Source organism: Python bivittatus, unplaced genomic scaffold (assembly GCF_059951505.1).
Source record: "Python bivittatus isolate LINGU-HERP-01145 unplaced genomic scaffold, Pbiv_v1 ctg000070_np1212, whole genome shotgun sequence".
Classification (NCBI taxonomy): Eukaryota; Metazoa; Chordata; class Lepidosauria; order Squamata; family Pythonidae; genus Python; species Python bivittatus.
The window spans coordinates 20,371,361-20,397,637 of record NW_028277034.1 but is presented as its reverse complement, the minus strand read 5'-3'; the positions used below and the strand labels follow the sequence as shown (position 1 = coordinate 20,397,637).

The following is a 26,277-nucleotide window of genomic DNA, read 5'->3' as shown; positions in this document are numbered from 1 at the left end:
TTAAATTAAATTTAAATTGCACTAACATAAATTAAGATTTAGAACAAGTCTGTTCCTTTCTTTCTCACAAGGAAATAATACTGGAATAGAAGGGTTGCAATAAAATAATCTAAAATCAGCAAGGCAAAAAGCACTGTAAACTACTTGAGCCATCACTTTGTTTTCTATTACCATAATGTGGGTATTTTGATAAAAAATTATTTTTTAAAAATCAAAATTCAGTATCAGTAAATACAGGTCAATATTCCATAAACCAGAAAGGTACAAGTTGGAATTTGTGTGTGTTTAACAGTTCCTGTGATTGCTGTAATTGCTAAAACTATAAAACATAGGTCTGACTGATTTCTGAGAAACAGTAAGTAAAAATTACAGATGTCTGAAAAGTTACTGCTGAAATTTTCTTTCAGCAATATCATGAAGCAAATTACATATTACAACATATTTTGAATGAGTTTCTGTTTTATTCTTTGTGTAATCAGGTATACCTGCCACAAAATTATTTGCAAACGTTTTCTTGGAGTGGAGTGTGTTCATGTATTATCTGAAGATTAAAACCAAATTAATGGCAGTGCTAGACTGTAATATTATTGTTTCAGTCCCAAAAGTCCACCAGTCATTTACCATAAGGCAAAAACTACTGATTGGATACCATGAGCTGGATTAATTTTATGGCTGTAATCTCCTTTTAAGCATTTCACATCTGAACTTGTGCATTTAATGCATTGTTTCCTCAACTTTAACAACTGTATAATTATCTCCAGATTCATCCACCCTATGTAATTTTTGATCACAGGGTACAGGCGGTGCAATGTGTCACATGACTGTATTGTTCTGATCCATAAACCTAGACACAGCCCATGTGTCCTGTTAGCAGAAACACCCCTTCATCCCTGTGAGCTCCCTTTGTTTTTTCCTTCATTTCAGTATGGCTGCAAAATCTGCTAAGGATACCTACAGGAGTTCTCACTTTGGATGAATTACATCTTACCTTATGGGAAGCTCTAGCCTCTTCCTGATTGCTTATACTACTATAATGGAATTAAAAACCACAACATAGCTTATTGTCATATGATTATTCTACTGAAAAAGACTGATCAACAGCAGAATAACATTGTGCTACTAATGAGTTTTAGGTAACTGACTAACAAAGTAGTAAAAAAACAGTCTCTGATTTTTTCTCTCATTTCTGATATAGCTCTAAATCTATTTATTGTGCTGTGTACTGTTCTCTCAAGCCACCATAAAGGACTAAAACTTTAAATTATTCTATTGCACACAGCTATTCCAAAATCTACCTCACTATTTCTCTTGCTCCTTCTTTGTGCCTACCCACCCAGCAAATCATAATGCTATCTTCATTGTTTTCCTGCTCTTTGAGGTTTATAAGAGATTCTTGTTCAGTATTAGAGGACTGGGGAAAAAAGTGGCAAAATAAAACCTGAATTGTTCTTGATGTTTGCCAGTGAGCCATTTTCTCCACCTTATTTTAACAACGTACAGCCTAGTGCATGTGAACCACACCTTTGAAGAAGATGCTAACACAGTAGGATTTGTTGAGTACATGTATGCACAAATTTATATACATATGTGAACATTTATTTTAATGACCAATCTAACGAAGATGTACAGGAGAACATAATTTGTATTTTGAAGAAATACTACACTAATGAATTCACTGGAAAAAAATATTAGAGTTGTGCAAAGCTACAAACAAAGCATGCATCCCCTCAGTTCTAACACTGTCAGAAGGGCCAGCCTGAGACTGAGACCAATTTGGAAAACCCCTCAACAATTGCTAAGTCAACAAGAGAAGACCTGGCTTTCCACCCAGGCCTTTGGAGGGGATGAGTGAATGTTGTGGGTTTGTTTCTTTTTCATTCGGTCCAGTTCTTGTCATCTTTTATTCTTTTATTTTAGTCTCTTATTGTATTTTTTCTTGTTTTTAATGTTTTTACTTGTGAGCTGTTCAGAGTCATTGGGAGTCGGATGGCATACAAATAATGATGATGATGTACGGGTTTTTTTGTGCCTGCTAAAAATTGATTCTGTATATATAAAACATATAAATAAAAACAAGACAGCTCTAGAGAAGAAATGAATACGATTTTCTGTAGTATGTATATAAAACAAGGAAAGGTTTAGAGTTAAGCTGAAAAATGTTAAATGCTGCTTTATTATTTCCTCAATATACAAAACAAATAATAGTCAATAATGTTCATAATGGATTGCAACTAACATATTTTTGGCTTTAGTAAGATTATAGAGAAAAGATCAGAGAAAGAAAAGGTTATGCTACAATAACAAATAGATCTATGATTTCCACCCTATTTTAAGAGGAATTGTCTCATTCATAAACTTACTTGATTGGGAAGTGAAAACTGGATCAGAACAGGCAGCAGAAAATACAGGGCTAGCACAATGCCAGTCCAAAATGTAACCTTTATCAGAAGCAAGATGCAGATGATGAACAGTAAGTTAAGCAGTCCAGCAGAAAAAGAAGCAAGACCAGAAAATATTCCTCAGGCTTGTGGACAAAAATTATTTGAGCAATTTCTATCCATGGTTTATAAAGTGGAGAGCTTTTAAATCTGTGTTCTCAGAAATTTCTCCATGGCAAGGCAGCAGGCCATTAATGGCTCTTCTGATTCTGATAAAAGATTTAGTCATGAAGAGACCTTTATTCCCAAGGTCTTCAGCCTTTCACTTTTTTTAAGGACAGGATTCTGCCTGGCCATTAACTAAGTTCATTCCTTTTAACAACTAACTTATACTCAACCTCTTTTTAGAGTAGGAGGGGAAAATGTTTTGTAACCTTTTTCAGTTGCAGAATCTTTTGCAGCAACTTTCTTCTCTTGATCGCTTAATAGCAAAAGCTCCAACAGTTCATCTAAACAAATCTACTTGGGGAGGGCAGAATAACTTTCCTTGATAGTACTCAAATGTAGCAGATGATAAGTTCAAAGCTAATAAAACTTTTATCATGAAAAGTCATTGTTACTTAAATTGCTTCTTATGACAATTTAATGATAAGATAGCCATTCACTGAATAATTTGTCAATGCTTAAACTGAAGCATTTATTAATGTAATAAAACATTAAGCCATTTTTAAAAAAATGTTATATATATAAGTTCATTAAGAAACACCTTGCAATTAAGATATATAATATCTAACCATCAATATGTACAGATTAGGCTCAGACATACTGTGGCTTAATGTTACTTCAGAAGTTTCATATGCTTTCCTCTCTTAATTCTTCTCAGACATGCTATGAATTGAACAGAAGCAGGTAACCAGAGAGTGTCTGTTGAAGGTATCAAGATGTTCAACAAAGGTGGGGAACTGAAGTGGGCATTCTGAATAGAACAGCTTACTCCAAAGGAAAAGTGGCCCTTACTTTGGAACAGCTTGTCTCAAGAAGTAAGAGTGCCTCCTTCCTCATTTCAGAAGACTATTAAAATCTGATTGTTCTAGAAGCCTTTTGGGGAACAGGAAATAATAATATATGGTGTGAATAAGTTACAGCGCCATTGATTGTATTTCTTGTGTTGTATTTCTTATATTACTATAATGTATAATATTGATTTCTTTATTGTTTTATGTATATTTGTACACAGAGTCCTTGTGACACAAGCAGTATATATATTTTATAAATAAAGAAGCATTAGACTACCTTTTTAATGAAAAAAAGAAAACTGAAGTTATACTAAATTTTACAGTTTTGTTATAACCATTATCACCAATCTTTACATTATCACTTGAAAAAAGGGGAGAATGTGGAAACATCTTTGGATTTTGATCTTTCCCCTCCCTTGCCATTATTTGATCATCCATTTTTTAAGGCAAAAGGACATATTGGCCATATGAGGAATAGGAAAATGAAGAGTTTTACAGAATTAGATATTTGACTGAAAACTTCCCTACAGAATATTTTTGCACATAAATTTATCGTATTCAATAATTCCTTAAGCTAATCAATTCTATTAAATTATGACCATTGGCATAATTTGGAGAAAGGGATCTTATCAATATTATTACATTATTCAACCAGCTATCTTGAAAATATCAAGAGACCCCAGAATTCTTTTTAAATATATTTCAAATTGACCATAAATTAATCCATAATGATCCTAACAAGGCACGTATGGCAGAGTTTAATTGATATCAGTGTGTGATATTTAAACCCTTGTTGTCTATATTACCCATTTCTGCATAGGGGACCATCACTTCCTGCACCCTACCATTTCTCTTTGAGGGGAAAAAAAGTGTAGTATAAGCATGGAGGCACAGCCAGGAGCTCCCTGGTAAAATCCCCCAGTTTCTTTGTGTAGAACCTGAATTCTTTACCCAGCATGCATCTCCCTGAATGGGGCTTGAGTAAAAAGATGCTAATCCTGCCAGGGACCTTTCAGAAGGGTTCTGCTGCATCTTAGCATTTCCTCTTAAATGGGAAAAGCAGATCTTGACATTCCTTCAAGAATGACGGCAAGATCAACAAAGTGAGGTAATGGTAGGGATCGTCTTTTGACAATCTGTAGCAGGGTTTTTCAAACTGTGTTTCACAGTTCTGTGTGAGATAAAAGGCAAAAAAAAAAAATCACTCAAACACAGACATTTTTCTATCATTACAGCTTTGTCTCTTGATCAGGGGTTCTGGGAATTTTTTTTAACTAATAGGTTCCACAGTCTGAAAAGGTTTGAAACCCACTGATTTATAGCCTGGGCTAGCAGGCCATAGCAACTCAGAGGTAGATGTTTCCAATTCCTTCAATAAGATTATAGTTAGCATGCTATCTAGGATTTTTTTTAAAAAAAAAGAACAAGAAAATAATCCTTCCATACAAAAATGACAAATATTTTTCAAGACAAAAATAAATAAATAAGTTTCCAAAGTGGAAACCTTGTTTTCTTGGAGAATACAACTCCAAGCACAACTCATTTAAGAACAGGCTGAATACCCTCATTCTGGATAAATTTGGTCTGAGCTTTATTGTATCGGGTCTAAATCAGTTACTACAGCTAGGCATTGTTTTAGTATTCCCATGACTTTGCCTAGATCATAAGGAAAAGACAGATCTGCACATAAAATCATTACTTGATCATTTTCTGTAGACAAGATGGAACTTTGCATGACTTTAAAGAAAAAATGCCAAAAGATAAATAAAAAATACCAAGCACCACCATTTTCAAAATAATTGCTCAAACATGAACAGAATCCCTACAATATTCTCTGTTCCATCTTAGTACAAATTTTTCCATGAAGATGCCACAACTGATGAAAAAAGACATGCAAACAAGCAGAAACAATAAAACTGTATTGCAATATGAAGAAGTTTTGGATGGTGTAGAAACAAAAAAGAGTCTCCTACCATCTCTATCCTAGGATAAATTTAGACCTGATTTGCTGCAATGTTTCTCTACTTTGTGTACTTTGAATTAGAATTTTTTTCAACAAAAAGACAAAAGAAAGGCATTTTGAACTAGCTGGCCAAGATTCTGGAACTGCTTTGTCTATAAATTTCCAGGCATTATTTTTTTGCATTTAAAAAATAATAATTCATCTCATATATGGATAATTTATACTGGTAATTTAAATTCTGACTATGTGATTTGCCTATATTTATATAATGTCAAAATACAAACTTGTGTTTGCATTTTTTTTTTTCCTTTATGGTATCATAATTACTAAGGAATGAATCAAATTTAACAGAATCTTCCTATTTATGCATGACTAAGTTTATAGTAGATTTTGGACATGACATAAATTAGTAAATGATTAATTCAAATCCATTATTGATTATTTTGGAGTTTTAGGATTAAATGTTTCTAAAGGATGCCTGCTGATTGCAACTATTAATAGACTTATATGAATTCCATCTAATATCTGGAATATTTATGCAGGCAGTTTATTTAAAAATATGTTCAGTTTAATATTATATAAAATCTATTCTCAGCTAGAAACAACCTCCCAAATAGGAAGATGTAGCTATGTGTAAGACTTTTGGCTCAATACTGTCTGTTTTTTACCAGTAGTGGCTCTATAGTCTTCTTTCTGAAATTCTGAAACTGAACATGTTTGGGTTCTACTTAGGTCTTTTTGTGTGCAAAGGTATATTTTACAACTGTCTTATGATTATTTCCCAAATTTATAACTATCATTTCCTTATTAAAATATTTATGCCTTGCCTTTCAGTGAGATAATAAAGGCTAACAGATAATGAACAAGTTGTATCATCAAATGGGAAAATTAAGTAGACAGTTATGTGAACAGGCCATTTTCTACTTTCATGCGTTGAGTTAATTTATATTCTAAAAAGGGTTTCCAAAAGCTGAATACCTCTCAAGCTCTGAATTCATAGGCTGACCTTAGACTTTCTCAGAATGATTTTTAATGTAGTCTGCTATCAGCAAAACCCGTTTAAAGCACATGCCCCATCTGCCAGTATCCCAACTGCAAAAGAACTTCTTATACTTGCAGACAGTGCAGCTTCTGCCTGCTTCACTCTCTCTTCTAAATACCAGCTGTATGATAATGAGCAAAAACAGCCGAAAAGTACTGCACAGTAACAAAGCTGGTACGAAATGGGCAAAACAACGCTCCCACTCAAAGCAGCAGTGGCAGCATGAACTTTACAGATTATCCATTGAACAGAAGTGGGGGAGGTTTGGGGAAAAAAGAAAAGGGGCTGTACAGATAGTTAGAGAAGGGGGGATCCAGGGGGAAGAGAGAGACTCAAGAAGGGGTACAAGCATTGAATGAAAAGCCTAAATTCTAAAGTACTTTTGTTAATCTGCATGAATCAGTTCTTCACATTTTCCACAGCTTATTTCTGATGTACCAATGATATACCAATTGCCATTCTGATCATTTACACATTCAGTCTATTTTCAAAAAAGACAGAAACTTGATATGAAAGTTGTCTATTTATTAACAAATATCATTGTGAGCTACAGGGGCTATGATGAAATCAGTATTTGTGAATTACCATACATTATTTCTCTTAGTTAAAGTTTGCTATTTTTAGTAAGAACTGACTATCAATCATATTCTTCTGTTTGTTTATTTATTCCCTCCCCCAATGATTTCAAGAGCTCCTTGAAAAGAAAAAAAAAGTGTTTTACAGAAGATTCCAATGTATGCTTCATCTATAAGAAATGTTAGCTTGGCTTTTCAAAATGATACATACTTGCTCAATTCTTTGATTACCCAAAAATCCAACCATGGTAAAAACACAAAGTGTCTGCATGGATATCTTCTGCAAAGATCCACATATCTTACAACCTGTAGCATTACCAATATTGCACATGTTTGTATAATTTGTACTGCTAGTCATGAATGATAAAAACTATGGCAGCCACTGAAGCATAGCCCTTGTACATAAGACAGACATCCTCCTCCTCCTCCTCCTCCTCCTCCTCCTCCTCCTCCTCCCATTTGGGAGCTTTCCAGATCTATCTATCGTGCTAGTATTAATTATGCTGGATTAGGCAAGTAGTTTCAGTGTTTGAATGGTGCAATTACTGAATTATGAAAACCATACATAACCATACATCTGTACATTGCATATTATATTAATTCAGACAAATGCTGTTTCAACCAAAGTATACATCTACACAATTACACTAAAATATTTATATTGGTTGATATTTTTCCTGTATCAATGTTGTTATTTTTCCTTTAACTTATAAAGCAGTTATCTTATAACCTTTAAAATCTTATAATATAAAGTTATAAGATAACTGCTTTGGCCATTTTTTCCTTATTTCTTATATCACCAAATCAGTTTACAGCAAATAATATAGAAAGAATAGAAAACGAAAGAAACTAGCATTAATTTGATAGGATTACTTTTCCATGCCACATCTACCTAATAATACTTCAAATACAATCCTTAAACCATAAATTTTGCAAGGGATGCACATAATTTTTGCAAACATAATTTAATTTGTTTAACAAAATATAATTCCTGCAATATATTCAAAATAATATTATTTGCAGAATTTGTATTGATTTTATAATAGAGTTGCAGTGCCCCTACATGTTCAGTAATGGAAGAGCAAGTCAGCTTATTACTGAACAGCATCTAAAGGTCCCACAAGATTGCTAAGTACTGAAATGTATTTTAGACAATGCATTTATTTATTTATTTCATGCTATACTGCAGGTGAAAAAAATTAATCATATACCCTGAAATAGCATAACATGCTAATTTATCTAAATGAAAAATGGAAATAGTGATATTTGGAAGAATAATCTGGATGTTGCTAACATTCTATGGATCTGATTTCAATATTCAACCACCTTGTTTCACATAACTCAGCCTTTCATGGCCTTCGTGACAGTTGCTGAACTGTTTCAATATCCTCAGCTTTGTTTCTAAGCTGGGAAGGAAAATGGTAGTCCGATAGTGGGGAAAATCATGCTCCAATTTCTTTATCAGAATCAGAACAATGCCAATTGAGTTGAAGGTTTTGGAGGTGTTAGCTCACTGCATGAGTGGGAAATCTATTGCAGACTCTAAGAGACTGCAGGAGATTCCTGGGGGGTTAGGTAGTACAGAATTACTCTTGCTGGATTTGTAGTTATTCTATAGATGAAAATAATTTGACAGAGTTATATATAAGATCTCTCTAGGCAGAATCCATGCAATTCATTGCTAACCAGCTGAGTTGAGAACAATGAAACAAGTTGGGTAATACAGAAGAATACAGACTTTTTAAAAATCACGAGAACTCCAATTAAGCACAAATAAAAATTTACTAGAAATTATATAGAAAAATGAGTCTCTTTTCACCAACTTCAATTGCTTTCCCAGAATAATCTAGAAAAGCTTTTCTCTGCTGCTTGAGGCCTCTTGTTATCTAACATAGGGGATGCCCTCCATAATATGCTATGACATGAACTGAGGCTTGTTAGATATGCCCCAAAACAGAAAAGCTCTTTTTTAGGCATATCAGAAGTAAAAGGCAAAGCAAAAAGTGTGTAGGTCTATTGGGAAGAGAAAGGAGTGGAGAAGTAATGAGTGAAAGTAAGAAAGCAGAATGTCTTCATTCATATTTTATATCTTTTCTCAATAGAGAAACAAAGCCTTATTGGCCATCACTAGTTGAAGGAGAGAGTAGCAGCTCAGGATAAATAGGAAAGGGTAAAAAAAACAGATAATTTACATCCTAGGGAACATCCTATGGTACCAAAGGAACCAGCAGAGATTAAAGCAGAACTGCAATCTCTGAGAATTTAGAGAACTGGAGTGGAAGACTGGAGGAAAGCAAATGTTGTTCCTATCTTTAAAAGAGCCAACCACTATCACCTTTCCTGATAGAGTTAATGTCTTAACAGATTGGGAAAAATGCTGTGGACACAGACCACTGTGACTTCAGGAAAACATTCAATGAAGTCTGTTGTAATATCCTAATTAAATGATAAAATATAGACTAGATGATAGAACAGATGGATTATATATTAGATGAATGACTGCCTCTTGAGCACTCAGAAATGCCTTCACATCAGATTGGAGAGTATTATCAATTGGAGTAGTATCAATTGGAGACTCTGTCCTGAGCCCTATGCTCTTCAACACTTTTATTAATGATCTGGATGAAGAGGTTGAGGGGATTATTGTCAAATATGCAGGACACAAAAGCAAGACAAATGGCTAACACTTAAGAAGGAATTTCAAATAGATCTAAACAAGCTTGAACAGGCAGATAAAATGAACAGATGAAATTTGACAGATAGAAACGTAAATATCTGTATCTGAGAAGGGAAAATAAAAGATACAAGTAGAGAACAAGGGAGACCTTGCTTTGCATGTGAAAGGAATCTGAATGTTCTAGTAGAACACAAGTTGAACATGAGCCAACAGTGTGGTACAGTTGTAATAAAAATATATAAAATGAAGAATTTTATTACTTATGGAATAAATATAGAATATATTTATTGGCTGTTACTGATTTTCTAAGTTTGCAGTGATCAGTTTTAGAAGGTAGACACAAACACATACAAAAACCAACATCAAAGAATTAAATACATTTCTTGTATACTATAGACTAATAAACCTACTATAATAACATACAGTAGACTAAAGGTACCTACTAGTTTATTATTATGAGTGCAAATTTAACATGTTTTTCTCAACATAAAGAAACTTAATGTATATCCCTAAAGAACATTAATTTAATACTATGATCTTCTTAGCAAATTTTAATTCAGGAATGCATGTTTTAAAGAATTATTTAGAGCAGTGATTTCTAAACCTTTTGAATTTTGGGGATCCCCTTTTAACATCAAAAATGTTGCAGACCCTTAGAATAGTCATGGTTCTACTTGATTGAAATAAATAAGGACAAAAATCTAAATTCATAAATTCAGTAAACCATGAAAAATTCTTTTCAAGAAATGTGCATTTTATATAATCAGAAGAACATCAACATGCAATAAAAAAACAGATGTGAGCATTTATTCAATCTCTAGAAAGTTGTCATTATGGTCTAAAACAATGGTAACCTTTCCACTTTCCATTCACTGCCCCAGCAGAGAGACCCTTTTTATAACAAAGGATAAATAAAAGAGGCTAAAAACAAATAAGATGTTTTTATGAGTTCAAAACCACCCGTGTACTATTTTATTGTTGGCATAAAAAATTCTTTGCATATGTTTAGAGAAGGTTCCCTGTTTACTGCAGGGTGGGGAAAACAAACAAGTAGATTCAGGTGAGGCTGAGGCTCCTATGAGACCGCTGCACTGGCCATTGAGGCAACCAGGAACGTGAAGGAATCTCCAGCTGCTTTAATGCTGATAGTGTGACTGACAGGGACTGTGTGGGTGGCCCTGGGGGCCTCAGTGCCTCTTCTTCAATGCAGCCTCTATCTCTCAGCTCCACTAGTAAGGAAAGAAGATGGGAAAGCCCATGTACTCATGGAGAAAGAGACTGAGGAGTATTAAAATTCATGATAGAAGCAAAATATAAGATGGGGTTGCAGCAGGTAGGAGATTGAATGGGAAGACATGTGGGGTAGGTGGGTAGCTGGGAGAGATAGAAAGAGCAAAGTAAGGGCTTATATAAAGTAGTGGTACTGAGTTTGGGATAAGAGCATTTATGGGAAACTTACTGGGATTTCATCCAGGTACAATGCAGTGAACATGGCAGCAGCAGGAAAGACCATGAATGTACTGAATATGCTGGGAGGGAAAGAAATACCACTGCTTATCAGGAGGAAAGAAAGAGAAGCCAGCCCAAATCAGCCAGTGCCATTTCTTTCAATCTCCCTGCTAGCTCCTAGGCCAGCCTTCCAAGTGTTTCTCTCCTTCCAAGCACACATCCCAATCTGTTGAATACATTTGGGTTGTTCCACTGTTCCAGTGGAAGAACTATACAAGTGATTTTAAAAAAATGTTTAGTGCACACTGTAGACCCTTTTTAGTAAGTCCATATTACCCTAGGGCTCTGCAACCCACAGTCTGAGATCCCCAGGTTTAGAACATTTGTATGCCATCCAGTCCTGCACTAGGTTACGGGGGCTTTTGTGGTGATACTACTTTTATGGTTCAGCACAGACTGTGTGCTAAAAACTGAGCATTCCCTGCCATCACATAGTTGGTTAGTTAAACAGTCAATGTTACAGATTTCATTTCAAGCATAATACTATATAATTTTTACTATTTAAAAAACAGAAATAAGATGTTTGGAAATTTTTTTCATAAAGTTGACATTTTTATAAAATATAAATTCTGCCCTGAATACATATTTATATTCCTTATTAACATACTGCTTGCATTAACTATACAAAAGACAGAAAACTGCTATTTAACTCCCTTATATAATTTAATTTGTATCACAAAGTAAACAAGTTAATTCAATTACATTTTTTTTTCAAAATTACAAAAAAATACTCTACAAGGACATCTTCTCTAACCCAGAGTCTGCCATTTTATGTTTCGTCTAGGAAGGTGTGTTTGTGATTCTCTCCATCTGAGATTAAGGGGAGGGATCAATGGAAAAAGACCATTTAGGGGGCGGCCCCTATGCTATGAAATGTTCTGTGCCCCCAAAGTCATATTTTCTCTGATATTGTTTGGGAAAGAGGTGAAGACTATCATCTTTCATTGGGCTTATGTGTAGGTGATGGCTGGATAGAATGCTATTATACATTGTCCTGATCATCGTTTTATACATACATACATACATACATACATACAGCCTATATTTACTTCTTTTATGGCTTTTATGTTGATTTTATAGGTCTTATATTTTTTTGTTTTATATTAATTGTTGTGAACAGAGCCTATGACTGGGGCAGTGTTCAACTTTTGTAAAATAAATAAATTAAATATGTACTACATCTAAGATGCAGTGCATGCAAGGTCAACCATTTATTTGTCATGTCTGTATATAAGCAGAAACTGAAAATCTAGACCAATAAATCAAAACTGTGTCATTCCAGACATTGGCTATTATATTATCCTTATCTTGAGATCTTTAAGCCAACTCTTGCTCCACAAACATCTCCAAATCCTGTTTCATCTATGTGATAAAGTAACAGATAAACTGGGTATAACCCTGAACATTCAATATATAAACATAAAATTATGTCAAGAACAATGCTGTTCAGGGAGAAGACATCATACTCTTGAGGAACAAGATCAATAATATATGGTACCAGTTAATAATTAAAATCTAAAATGAAACTAATGGCAGCAAGATGAATATTGTTAGCATCAAAAAGCAGTTCTGCAGTAAACACTTCTTTCTCAAGTGCAAGGAATTTTGCCAAAATTATGAAGTGATACCCATCTTGCAATTAAGGAACCTCTTAAAATGGGAAGTTGAAGAACAATGTGCTATGAGAAAAATGTGAATGGAATGCAATTGCACTAAAGCAAATAGCCAAGACTGCCTGCATTCTTGTCAGCTGTTGGCGTTATCATGAGAAGAAAATGTATAACAGTGTTATTAATAGCAACTTGCTTTCAGGAATGTCTGCCATTTGTAGCTCAGAACAATTAGAACTGCATATTCATTTATGCATCACTAAAATACTAACATTGCATTCCATGGCAAATATTTAATAAAACAGTTGTGATAGTCTGGAGTTTGGTATTTGCAGACAAAATATTAAAAAAGGCTGACTTCTTTCACAGGACTACATGAATTTTTGCCCTGGAAAGTCATCTCAAAGGTTCCCTTCCCTCACAGGCAAAGCAAAAGGGATAACTTCTGAATTTCAGAGGTGGAATTTTAATGTTTGATGATGTGGGTGTCTAGGTTAAAATTCTGTAAACTAAGAAATAAATGCCTTCAAATAATTAATGTTTCAAATTTAATCAGAACACACAGTGAAATGCTATAGCTGTGTATCAGCATATCTTTTTTACAAAACTAAATGTATTTAATATAGTAAAAGTGTAATATTGCGATACAGAGTGTACTTATATAAGTCACCCAGGCACTATGTATGTTTTACAAGACACTAAATTTAATATCCCTGTAGTTACATGTAATAATGTTTTTCTAAATACCATTTTGAATTCTGCAAACTTTGTGAGTTTGTTTTTTTAATCCGCACTCAATCGTTACCAATTCTGCGGTGACTGCCTGGATGAGTCCCTGCAGTTTTCAAGGCAAGGTGTTTCGGAAGTGGTTTGCCATTGCCTCCTTCCCAGAGCAGAGCCCAGCTGGCGAGCGCAGGAGGCGGGGTTTCTGTTGCTTCACGCTTTTTTCAGGCGTGTGCAGCTTCCACGTTGCTGGCAACTGGTCCCATCTCCTTTGCAAGGCGCCGCCAGCATTTTTCCTCCCACCGGGGTGAGAGTACCCATTGATCTACTCACGTAAGTTTTCGAGCTGCTGGGTTGGCAGGGGCTGGGGAGGAAGCAGGAGCTCACTCTGCTGCGTGGAGCTGGGCTCAAACCGCTGAAGTGTCGACCATTTCTGGCCGGCAACTTTCAGCGTCATTAAGCCGCTGCGCCACCACATCCCCCCTTTGTGAGTTATTCAAGCCTAATAATAAATCCTTTCTTTCAAATGAATAGTTTTGTTTATATTCTTTATTCAAGAAAAAACTTGCTATGGTCACAAATGACTGATGTTTTATAGGCTGGCCCTCTGTAAGGACTCTCATGACTGATAATATATAGTGACTTGGACAAATTCTGGTCATGCATAAGTTAGAGAATAAAAAAACAGTGCCATACATTTAGCTGGGATTAACTAATGGAGAAGCTATTTAGATTGAACGAAATGGAAATAAAAGGTAATAGTTGCCAAAGAGTACACTTTTTTAATGTAAGTGCAAATCCTTTGATTCACTGAACAATGTTCTGGGAATATTAACTATGAATCCATGTAGAGATGCAAATGATTGGCTTACATGTTTGTAAACATCTAGAACAAAGTTGGCAGTCTGATGCTTATTATACCTGCTAAATCTTTTTATTCCAATGGGTAGAAATCAATCAATCAATCAATCATCAATCAATCAAATAAACAGTAATTAAATGAGTTTACAAACATTTCCCTTGAAGCCCATCATTGCTCCTGCCCCGTGTAATTTTTGCATTTTAAATTTTAATTTAAAAATTAATATAATGCTTACATTCCACAGATTTATTAGTTTCTAGGATAAGCTTTACTTTATTAGAAGGATACCTTTATTGTAAAATAAAATCTGAAGGTGGCTGCAGTTCACTGACTAGTTTCAAAATATGCTCAGATGTCCAGGTTAGGGAGAAAATTATGCTGGGGAAGTAGACATTTCAGGGATAAGAAAGATGAACAACAGCAACTTCACTAGTCTGCTTTCCACTAAGCAAGTACTCTATGACTAGCCTTGTGCATCCATTTAGTTATACTTGATTGTTGCAAGTATAGATATTAAAATTTTATGAAGTTAGTATTGTTTTGCAATACTCAAAACAGTAAAGCTGAAATTGTAACACTTTCAATATGAAGCTGCTATACACATTTTTCAGCATTTTTCACTACATAAGTATCAAGAGTGCAAAAGCAATGCCTACAGCAATTAACAAATAAAGGTCAAAGTGGTTGCCTATAAATGCTACTTTTATCATTATCTACATGTCAATAATGACATTATCAAGAAAATACATTTTGGAAGTTTGTACCTTTATAGAGCAAATTGTTCCCCCAAATGCTACAAATTATACTTAAATTTTACTGGATTGAATTATTAATTATGCACAAAACAAATGAACAACCGATTCCTCCCCCTTGATCATTTCAGTATTGCATTAGTTAGTTTAGTGCTACATGCTAAGTATCTTTGTGTTTATTCCTCTTAGAGAATTCATACATGAAAAAAAATTCTAAGTCATCTAGCCTCATCCCTGTCCAAAGACACAATCATCTACTTAATTGCTTACAACCAATCAGTCATTGATAATGGCTGCACCATAATCCCAAACATATTTAGCAACAGTTATTCTGATACTTATTTCAAGGTCTAAAGCTTAGTTAATTCAAAATAATTGACAAAATGCCAAAAACACAACCAGCAATTTGAATTTCCAAAATAATATTGCTAGATACAATTCAATGACAAAGATTTAGTACTGCATGTACCGGACAAAATTAATGTGATGTTGATCATGAAGCTTGCATTATATTAGTAAAAGCTGCATTCTGATGCAGGATATAGGTTTTTACTGTTAAGTGAGATGAGTAAACCCATCCCAAACCCTAGAGGGATGCTGAACAAACCTAAGCAGTTTTCAGTATGTGTGTAAAATAAAGGGCAGCAGACTAGATAAAATTTAAATACTTCAATTTCCAGTTATTAGTAGTCTTAAGGAAAGGGCTGTAACTTCCAAAATCCACTGAATCATGTTGCAAAATTGCATGCTTTAATGGGATACAGAAACTGACAGTAACTTAACGTTTCAGCTCAGGAAGACTGGATCAAGACAGGAACGCTATTTGGAAAACTTTTCTTTGCAGTGAAATTAGCAGACCAAAATGGATATCTATACGTGTCAAACAATAGACAATGTAACTTCCTTTAATACTGATACTAACCAAGATAAAACTTTTTAATCAGGAATCCAAATGATGAGCTACACAGTTTCTTCAGAAATATTGCATAGCTGGAAGTGTGATTTCATTTAATTGAGGAATAGCTTACCTACGGATGTTTCAGTTGTGAGCTACAGAGTCCTAAATACTTTTGCAAGTTAATTAGAACAAATCCAGCATCTTTAATATAAAGAAACAAGTAGCTAAAGCGCTTTATGCTTCTTGATCAAAACAACAGAAATATAGATGGCTAACTGTTGTGTTCTATGGCCATTTATAGTAATGTGCTCAACAGAAGCTGAATATAACTAGTGCTAGAGACACATAAGACATGAACTGTCAGATCTCATAACCGAAGTATTTTTACTTGCAAGGATTACCGTACACATTTGCTTCCTATACAATGATTGAGTTCAAACAAGGAGAAAACGTATCTACCAAGTTAAGGTTTAAATAATTAAGAATGTTCAAAATATTGATCATATCTAAAAATTAAATTTACTTCCACAGTAAATTGTTTATCAGTCAACTTTTACCCATAGGAAGTCTTTAGGGTTTTTTTTTTTAATAAAGAGGTATAGTCCTAACCTTTCAGAAGCATTATTGAGCATCGCTACTAACACCTGTTTTAATGCAAGCAAACTGTAGCATACATATCAGGTAACTTGAACTGATAGATCATCTGACCTGGAGTCTGAGTGGGAACTTTCTGGCATTAAGTGCAAGCAAGATCATTTAAACACAGTTATTTTCAGTGGTTTCACTGTGTATATTTTTGAGAGAACACATCTTGCTTGATGTGCTATCTAATCACATTACAGAGAAATTTAAATCATATTTTCAAGCAAAACTTAAGAAGTATTTGAGAAATACAAATAAACCATGTTAAATTAAACACTTATCCATTACAAATCAATATATTATTGTTTGATCAGAGTATGTTACTAAAGCATTATGGAGTACAATTTAATTAGAATTCTTTAGAAAAGTTTTTGAAAATAAGTAACATTTAAGATATTCATGAAATATAAAAGCAATATAAGAAATAAATGGAATAATTGTTTGACTTAATTGGTAATAATATTTAAAATTACAGTAACTTAAAAGCTAGCAACTTGTTACTGAAACCAATATTTTTTTATAAGACAAAAATATTCAGTAAACTTTAATAATATAATAGCATTAATGTTACCATTTCAACAATGAGGTAACAATAATTATTTGTTTCTCAAATAATACATATAATTATTCCTCATCTGTATCAGCTGTTACAAAGGAAGTTATCTTGCTGCAGCACTGAGGAAATTTCCAGAAAATGCCACGAATTATTTTTTTCACAATCTAATATTTTTTCTTTAACAGAACTAGATATTTATTTTGAGAACTATTTATAAGTGTGATATTAAAAAAGGAGTCAAACATTCTTAAAGCATATGTGCATTATACATTGATTTTTTTCTTACTACAAAGAAATAAAGGATTTTTTATGGACTGAAATCATTGCAACCAAAGTTACAGTACTTAAGATATGCAACTTCGTACCTTAAGTATACCCCTTCCCATACAAGGGGCAAACATTTTAACACTTACCCGTCTACGACAGAAAGGAAGGCCTTGAGTAATGATGCTGATACTAAATATCTTCATCACAGTTTGGTGTGGCAAAGGCTCTTTTGTACTTGGAAGATCAAAAGAAACCAAGCCATGATTTATGGAAGTTTTCCCTGGTTTTGACATTATACTATTGTCACTTGGTCCAAAATTATTTGCAATAAAAGGGCATTACTAAAAAAAAGTAACAAAAATTAGTATCTGGTGCAACTGAGGATTTTAAAGCAGAGATTCAGCTTTTCAGGGCCTGCTTTGCCTTTGTCTCAGTCTCTCCTACTAAGTGTCTTGACCTGTCTGCTGCTAAGTGAAGTGCAAGCTATCCTAGCATAGACAGGAATTATAAACGACTATGGCGACAGACTGTCCCTGCCAATCAAATAGCTATTGGCCCACCCATGCAGTATCACTAACACATATACTATCAAAATAAGTGACATGGAAAAAAAGCAAATGCTTAGAACTAAAACAGCTGAGCTACAAAATTAAAGTCAAATATATAAGTTAAGGTTCTGATAGGAGTTTTAATTGAGAGAAGGCTCTAACATTTTCAGTTACAACAATTTCAAACAAACACACTATTACATCTTAATCATGGAAGCCATGAATAAATTAAGCCTTTTAGGTCTTGAATTAATTGCGTACCTTGGGTATTTGCCTTAATGTGCATGCGTGTGTGTGTGTGTAACTTATCTATGTAAGATTTGCTTAATTTTAAATATATTTTTTTATTGTTAGAATAGTGAAATACAAAGGAAAAAAGTCTACATTAGATTGCAACAGAGGAATAAAGCAGAGAGAAACTATTACTAAGAATAAATAAAAACATCATGGGAAAACATTCTAGTGACACATTCTCCCTTTCTTTCTGTTTGTTTTCCAACTGTTGACCACAACCTGGATATGCTTTACACTGAACACTGAAGATTGCTATTATCTATTTAGTCTATACATCTGTTGTTTTTTATTAGTCTCATAACTTTTTTTAGAAGTCATATTCCAAGAGGCTAAATTTGTCTTGCTGTGTAATGTATAGTATATAAGGGAGCCATTCCAGATTAAATTTGGTTAGATTTCTATTATGGATATATACTGTCAATTTTGCCATTGCTACATATTCTCCAATTTTGCTCTCCCAATCTGATATTGTCAGCAAAATCCCTCTTTTTTTTTTAATATATAATTTTTATTAGTAATTTTGCATGAATAAAAGATAAACATGAAAAAAATATGAAAAGTTAAGAAAAAGATAAAAGAAAAAAGAAAAAGTGCAAGAAACAGTATAAAGAAAATAGAAAGATATTTAAAAGAATAACATGCAATCTTCTTTACAGCAGTTACAAACAAACTTATTGTCTCTCCTCTTCCTTTAAGATTACATTACATAATTCTGTTCTTCCCATATTCAACCCTCTTTAATCAGCAAATCCAAATATCACCAACTCATCTTTTTCCATTTTCAGCAAAAAGTCCATAAAGGGTTTCTAGTCTTTTATAAAAGTACTTATTGTTTCATCCCTGATCAAACAGGTCAATTTTGCTATTTCTGCAAATTCCGCTGTCTTCGCAATCCACTCTTCCATTGGGGGTATTTCAGCATTTTTCCATCTTTGTACATATAGTAGCAGCGTTGCAATTATCATATATAAAACCAATCTTCCATAAGTCTTTTCTAATTGGCTGTCATTAAGTTCCAATAAGATAAGTTCTGGTTTCATCTGAATATTAGTTTTTAAGTTCATTTATTAAGATTGTTCTCAAAAAAATCTTTCAATTTCTTTTTACAGTCCTCCATTATTGATCCCTTTGTAACAAAGTTTCATTTAGCCTCCATGTAGAAGTTCTAACTCTCCTCTTATATGTCAAAGTCACTGGGTTATGGTCTGAAAAAGTCTTTGGCAATATCTCCACTTTATTAACACATGTAACAAGGTTTTTAGAAATCCAAAACATATCTATTCTTGAGAAAGATCTGTGTCTTTCAGAGAAGTATATTTTTTAGAGTTACAATTTTTATGTCTCCATATATCTATAAGTTCAAAGTTATCCATCATTTCAAAAAATATTTTTGGTAATTTGCCTTGTGTTGTTTTAATTTCTTTCACAGAGGTGGTATCTTTTTGTGAGCAAACCATGCCATTCCAGTCTCCCAATAAACACCAATTTTCATATGGCAAGTTAATTAGTTTTTCCATAAGTCCTTTAAAGAATATAGCTCTGTTATCATTTCAGGCATATATTCCCAGTATCATAATCTTAGTTTCATTCAAATTAATTTCAACCCCCACATATCTACCATAATCATCAGTCAATACCAGTTTTGGACATACTTGTGGGTTTATATACAAAACAACTCAATTTTTCTTACTTGTCCCTGCCAGATAAATTCTTGTCCCAAATTTTTATAAATCCAATATTTTTTGTCCTTTTTTCTTACAGGATGTTTCCTGTAAACAAATTGCATCTTCCTTTAACTTTTTCAAATACTGAAATACTTTTTTTGCATTTTGCAGAGCATTTGCCACATTTATATTCCACATTAGGCATTTAAAATCCATATTTATGTGTGGACTTAGAAAAGTCTATACCTGTAGTACACAACATAGTAGTCTGTTCCTTAGTCTCTTGCTGTATTTGCTACATAGCTCCTTCCTTTTAATCCACTTGTATTTCCTCTAATTCCTCGCTAAACCTTTCAAGGAAATCTCTCACCTTTTGCACTGAGTTAAGCTGAAATCTCTGCTGTTTAAAAATTAAAATCAATCCTTTCAATTTGTCCCAACAGAATGGTATCTTTTTCTGTTTAGGTTTGTCAGTCAGTAAGGTGTATTCTTTTCTCTTATGCAATATTCTGATAGGTATTTCTTTGAGCACAATTACATCTGAATGGTTAATCCTTGGTTTAGTATTAAAATGTTGTTGTAGAACCTGGTCTCTTGTTGTCTTCCTGACAAAGTGCACAAGTATATCTTAGTACATTTGTTAGCTTTGCATATCTTGTATTAATTCTGTACACCTTGTCCACTTCTGCATCCATGTCTTCTTCATCCCATTTCAAAAATGTTAAGGATTCAACCACCCTCTCCCTAGTATCTTCACCAGGTTCCTCTGGAATTACTCTCAATCTCAAACAGTATTTTCTCAAACAGTATTTTCTCTCTCTTAATTAAAGCAATGCTACATTATCTAAATCTTTTTCCATCTCTTGGTTTATTATTTCTTATTTTCTAAAATTTCTATTTTTTCCTTGATTTGTTTAATCTCTCCACTCATTTGTATTACAGATTCTTCAAATTTTTTATTCATCTTTTCTTCCATATTTGCAAATCTTTCCTCCATTTTGCCTTCAAGTGCAGCCAGATCTCTCTTAACAGATTCAGTCACTGATGCTGTAACATTCTTCCCCAGTTCTTCAAGCATCCTTTGTAAAATCTCTGGAGTAATCCTTTTTTCTGTTATTTGCTCTGTTAATGATCCTCCCTTCTATGATTTTTGCTGTTTTCCTGATAATTTATAATCCAGAAAGGAAAAGTAAAAAAGTAAAAAACATTTTTTTCATTCTTTTTCATTCTTTTTTCATTCATTTTCATTTAAAAAACATTTTTTCATTCTTCGTATTCTTAACTCTTATGGGACAAATGGAACTTCAGTCCCATTTGGCACTGTTGTTCTATGGTCACATGATCTTTGAGAACCCCTTATCTCTTTGTTTAACAAAACCAGCCAATCTTTCCTCTTAAGAAATTTAAATAGTCCTGGTTCCCATGGAGGTATGTCTTATTTATTTAATTAATTCAAAAATATTTTAAAGTAAGCAGTGTTCCAAATTTGACTGTTCCTTAATCCGTATTAAGCTTTCATAGCTCAAACTCTTGGTAAGCATTTTGCTTTTAATTGCTTTTGAATTCTAATAATAATAGTAATAATAATAATAATAATAATAATAATATTATTTTAATCTTGCCTTGGATTGAACAAACATTTACCAGGTGGTTTAGTTACTCTGCTGCTTAGAAGATCTCTGCAACTTTTAAAGTGTTTATAATTCAATGTGTGCTAGAAAGTGGAGCTTTGGGTGAACCCAGTGTCCTTGAAGGAGGTTCCTCGTGAGGTGATGAGCTTCATATTTCTTCCATGGCTCCCAGAGCAGGTTCCCTCTGGATCCTGCAGATTTCCTTGTAAGGAGCTGCCTTCTGAAGTACAAGTGGATGATCTCTTGGCTTCTCCTTATCCGGAGAAGCTCCACTGGTCTGGACTCACTGCCCGGCCACCAATCTCCACCTCAGCAGTCTCTGCTCTTCAGAGACATGTTAGTCTGCCATTTTCTTGACTTGGAAGTCAAGCAAGATTCTTCTTTTCCAAATTTATTCTTGCAGCTGTTAGCATATATCTTAGTAAATTGTGATATTTTTCATTTATGTTTTATGGAATTATACCTAATAAAAATATTTGTGGTTTCAGTTCAAATTTTATTTTTAGTTTTTTTCTGAATATTTTGATTTTTTTCCAGTTCTTTTAATATTTTATTTCTTTCCAGTACTTTTCATCTATGTAAGTCTTAAGCATCTTCCATCAACATATAGTCATAACTATACAGGCTATACCAGAAGTACCTTCATATTAAGAGCAGAAGTCTGTGACCTTGTCGGAGAGAAAAAGACTTACCGTATTTTTCCAACTATAAGACGCCCCCATGTACAAGACGCCCCCCATTTTTCCAACCCAAAATTAAGAAAGCAATATTTTAAAGATAAAGCAGATCACATTTTTATTTAGTAATTAGGTAACATTTACCTGATACACTCAGTGGGAGGAGGTCCAAACTGTCTCTCTGCAGCTGTTTCCATGCTGTTTTGCAAAACTGATTACATTCAGTTTAAATTTTGCACAGTAAGACATTCTCTTATTTATATTTTTATTTTCTGACATCTTTATGGGCTCTCCACCTCCAATGGGATGCGTTCCAATTGGTTTGTTCAGCATCAGCTGACATCAGTTACATAAGGCTTGTGATTGGAGGAAGCCCGTTCGCAGAGACAAAGTATGGGCAGTTTCACTCGTGGTTGGAGGCTTGTGATTGGAGGAAGCCCGTTTGCAGAGACAAAGTATGGGCAGTTTCACTCGTGGTTAGAGGCTAGCAATAGGAGGAAGCCCGTTCGCAGAGACATGGTATGGGCAGTTTTGCCATCACGCGGTTCTCTTTTCGGCTGACTTCCTTGAATAAGACGCCCTTCAATTTTGAGCATAAGGATTTTAGAAAAAAGTATCGTCTTATAGTCGGAAAAATACGGTACTTTGCACCAATTATCTCCTTTCTTTCTACTCCAGACTACTAGTTTTAGCAGTTACTAAAGCCTGCCTATTTAACTTCTTGTTCCTTTTTAATGATTAAATAAAGCCTTATTCAGGCTTTATGGCCTAAGAGAGTAGGAAAACAAACAAAAAGATTATAGGACCATGCATATGGACCCTACCTTATCTCCGTTTCAAACCATCTAAACTGAATTGTATATGCTTTCATTGACTTAAATTTGAAGTGTCCACAAAAGTCACTATTTTATCAAATGAAAAGTATATTCTACCCATCTCCAATAATCTAATTTCCCTGTTTAATATGTGGAAGTAAGGAACTGAGAAGTGTGGAAGATCAACAGAGATGGAGCTAACATGCACAGCCCTGCACCCTTACGTGTGATAGTGTTTAGATTTTAATTTTTTCTAACCTATGCAGTAGATCTTCAATTTAAAGAAAAGCATCAGCTAGCAGATACATTGCTTCCTTGGTGAGTTTTTCATGTCCATGTAAGAGCAAATACATGGGTGTCTATGGAGGAAAAGATCTTAGAAGGGCACTGCTATATTCTCATTATTAGTCCTTATATTTCTTATATTTTATTTTGTTTTTCAAATTCCCTTGCACTAATTACCTTATCATTTCCTACAATTTGCCTTTCTCTTGAATAGATCACTGAAAAAGCAGAAAATGCAAGACATTGGGGTATGAGACAGACATTTATTTCCCCAAATGTTGTTTTGCACTCATAACCATGAAATTATCCAGTTTGCTTTTTCTATACAGTAGGATGTTGAAAGGTTTAGTGGAAAAATATGATTTTATGTATTGTCAAATCATAAACATTCTGCTTTGAACAGACAATTTTAACTCTCACTACCAGTGTGCCTCTACCTACCATAACTCCTAATTTTATTTATGCATGGCTCTGACTAAACCTGTGCCTTCCAATGCAGATGTATCTGCAACAAAAATCAGTGAGCTTCAAAATGATGGATGTGACCAGGTGATAAAAACACCACCCCTTTTCAACATACATTCCACACATGTAGAGAGGGATAAAGCTTTGATTGCACAGTCATGTCTGCCATTTTGAAGCCAATGATCATTGCTGAAGATGCTCCAGCAGCTATGCATGCTGATCCTCCTCTTGGTCACAGTAATAACAACTATTTGGTAACCATGGGATTCTCTGGCAAGGGCCCCCATTTCAGGGAAGCAGGACCTATTAGATCAGTCTGCCCCCAGAGTCTGATGGACCCAGATGGGTTCCAAAGGTAGTTGAGGATTGTTCCTGATGGTCTGCTTCATGCTCCAGCTGAGGCCTTGGTCATCTCCTGGAATAGGAGGGCAGCAGAGGCATTATATCGGATCCTGCCCAAGTATCCTCTCCCCTCCCATGGATCCCACCACTCTCCATGGTTCACAAAAGAGTTAAGGGAGATGAAGCAAATTAAGAGAGATATGAAATGCCACTAGAGGTCAACAAAGAGTGAACTCGACCAAACACAGGTTAGAACCACTATTAAGGCCTACCTTACGGTGATAAGGGCGGTGAAGTGCCAGTACTTCTCTGCTCTTATTGTGTCCGCAGATAGTCGACCGATGACCTTGTTTCAGGTGACCTGAGCCCTCTTGAGTAAAAGGGACTCAGGGGTTCACCTACAAGGCTGTGTGAAGGAATTTGCAGAGCATCTGTTGGACAAAATCGCTCAGATTCTCTCCCAGCTGGACACCAGCCTTGGCACAGGTCCTGTGGAGGTGCCTGGGGCACAGTCTTGTCATGTTATCTGGGAGGAATTTGAACCTGTTGGGCCTGAGGAAACAGACAAGGTCCTCGTGACTGTGAACTCAGCCACCTGTTTCCTGGATCCGTACCCCTCCTGTTGGCAAAGGCCTCCAAGAAGGTGACATGTGGTTAGGGGGGTGTCCCTCTGCCTCTTAAGGAAGCAGTGGTTTTCGCCTCCTCCTCAAGAAACCATTGCTATACCCAATATTTCTGTACAATTTTCATCTAGTCTCCAATGTGGTAATGCAACAGCTTCAGAAATCTTGGATGAAGCGGATTATCTGGACCCCTTCTGGTCAGGTTTCAGACTGTGGTATGGGAATGAAACAGTACTGGTCACACTTTTGTATGACCTCTGGCCAGGAGTGCCTTTGTGCAGCTTCATGCTGTGCGCCAGCTGCACCCATTCCTGGACCAGGAGGCTCTACTCTCAGTCACTCATGCTCGTCACCTCCCAAATGGATTAATGTAATGCACTCTACATGGAGCTGCCCCTGAAGAGCATCTAGAAGTTTCAGCTGGTGCAAAATGCAGCGGTGCAGGCAGCTATGTGTGCTTAAAGATCAGTGCATGTTACACCTCTGTTCAGCAAGCTGCACTGGGTGCCAGTTTGCTTCTGGATTCAATTCAAGGTGCTGATAATAACCTATAAAGCCTTACATGGCATGGGACTAGGTTATTTGAGGGACCACTTCTCCCTGGTTACATCTACCCATCCCATCATGTCCAGCAGAAAAGGCATGTTACAGGTCCCGTCTATTAAGGAGTGTCATCTGACAGGACTCAGGAGGAGAGCCTCTTCTGCCTCAGCACCCACCTAACATAATCCCCCCAGAAGTTAGATTGGCCCTGACCTTGCTTGTCTTCCAAAAGGCCCTAAAGACATGGTTGTGCCAACATGCCTGGGGATACGGTTATGGTTTGGAGCCTGCTAAATGGCTATATTGATTGATCCAATCACTTGCCTGCTTTTAATGTTTCTCTGTTTTAATTTTGGTTTTTAATTGGGTTTTTAATTTGCTTTTAAAAGGGGTTGTTTTTTATGTGATTTCTATATTGGTTTCATTATTGGTTGTTTTTAATTATGTGAGCCACCCAGAGTCACAAATGTGAGATAGGCAGCTACCTGTATATAAACTGAATAAAAAATAACTGGAACTTAAGAGAGGAACCTTCTATTTTAAAGAAATTTTAATTAATATCCTACAATAACAGCATTCTTGTTAAAATTTATTTATTTGACAGAATAAATTTATTATTTGTATAACTAAAACTTGTACCTTAATTTTCAGGGATCATTTTTGCAATTGCTTTAGAGATACTGAAGCTTGATGGTCCTTTCCAAGTAAGTAGAGGATGAAGAAGTTGCTAGAACTTTATAGTATGTTTACTGAAGAACAACTGTCTTCAAATGGTTATGAGTGTGCACTACCATATTTACACTCATTTCTTACTCATCTGTTATAAACTGCTTCTTCAACTTTATAGCACTATGCCACAAAATTTATGAATATATTACATAATTATGTATTTTAAAACATTAAATTATCTCAATGTATCT

The 26,277-nt window shown here is 34.8% G+C and overlaps 1 protein-coding gene across 3 annotated transcripts in view; it reads right to left on the bottom strand.

Annotated features, from left to right (window-relative positions):
• The window catches only part of FBXW7 (F-box and WD repeat domain containing 7), a 145,826-nt gene that overhangs the window by 62,367 nt on the left and 57,182 nt on the right, over positions 1-26,277 (bottom strand). Inside the window, exon 1 of one of the 3 annotated variants that reach the window (XM_088132755.1) lies at positions 17,617-17,954. The exons of the other annotated variants lie outside the window; for them this stretch is intronic. Within the exon in view, the coding sequence (XP_087988881.1) occupies positions 17,617-17,763 (147 nt within the window). The 5' untranslated portion in view covers positions 17,764-17,954. Of the gene's footprint in view, positions 1-17,616; positions 17,955-26,277 lie in introns of those variants that run through there. 3 annotated transcript variants of the gene reach the window in all.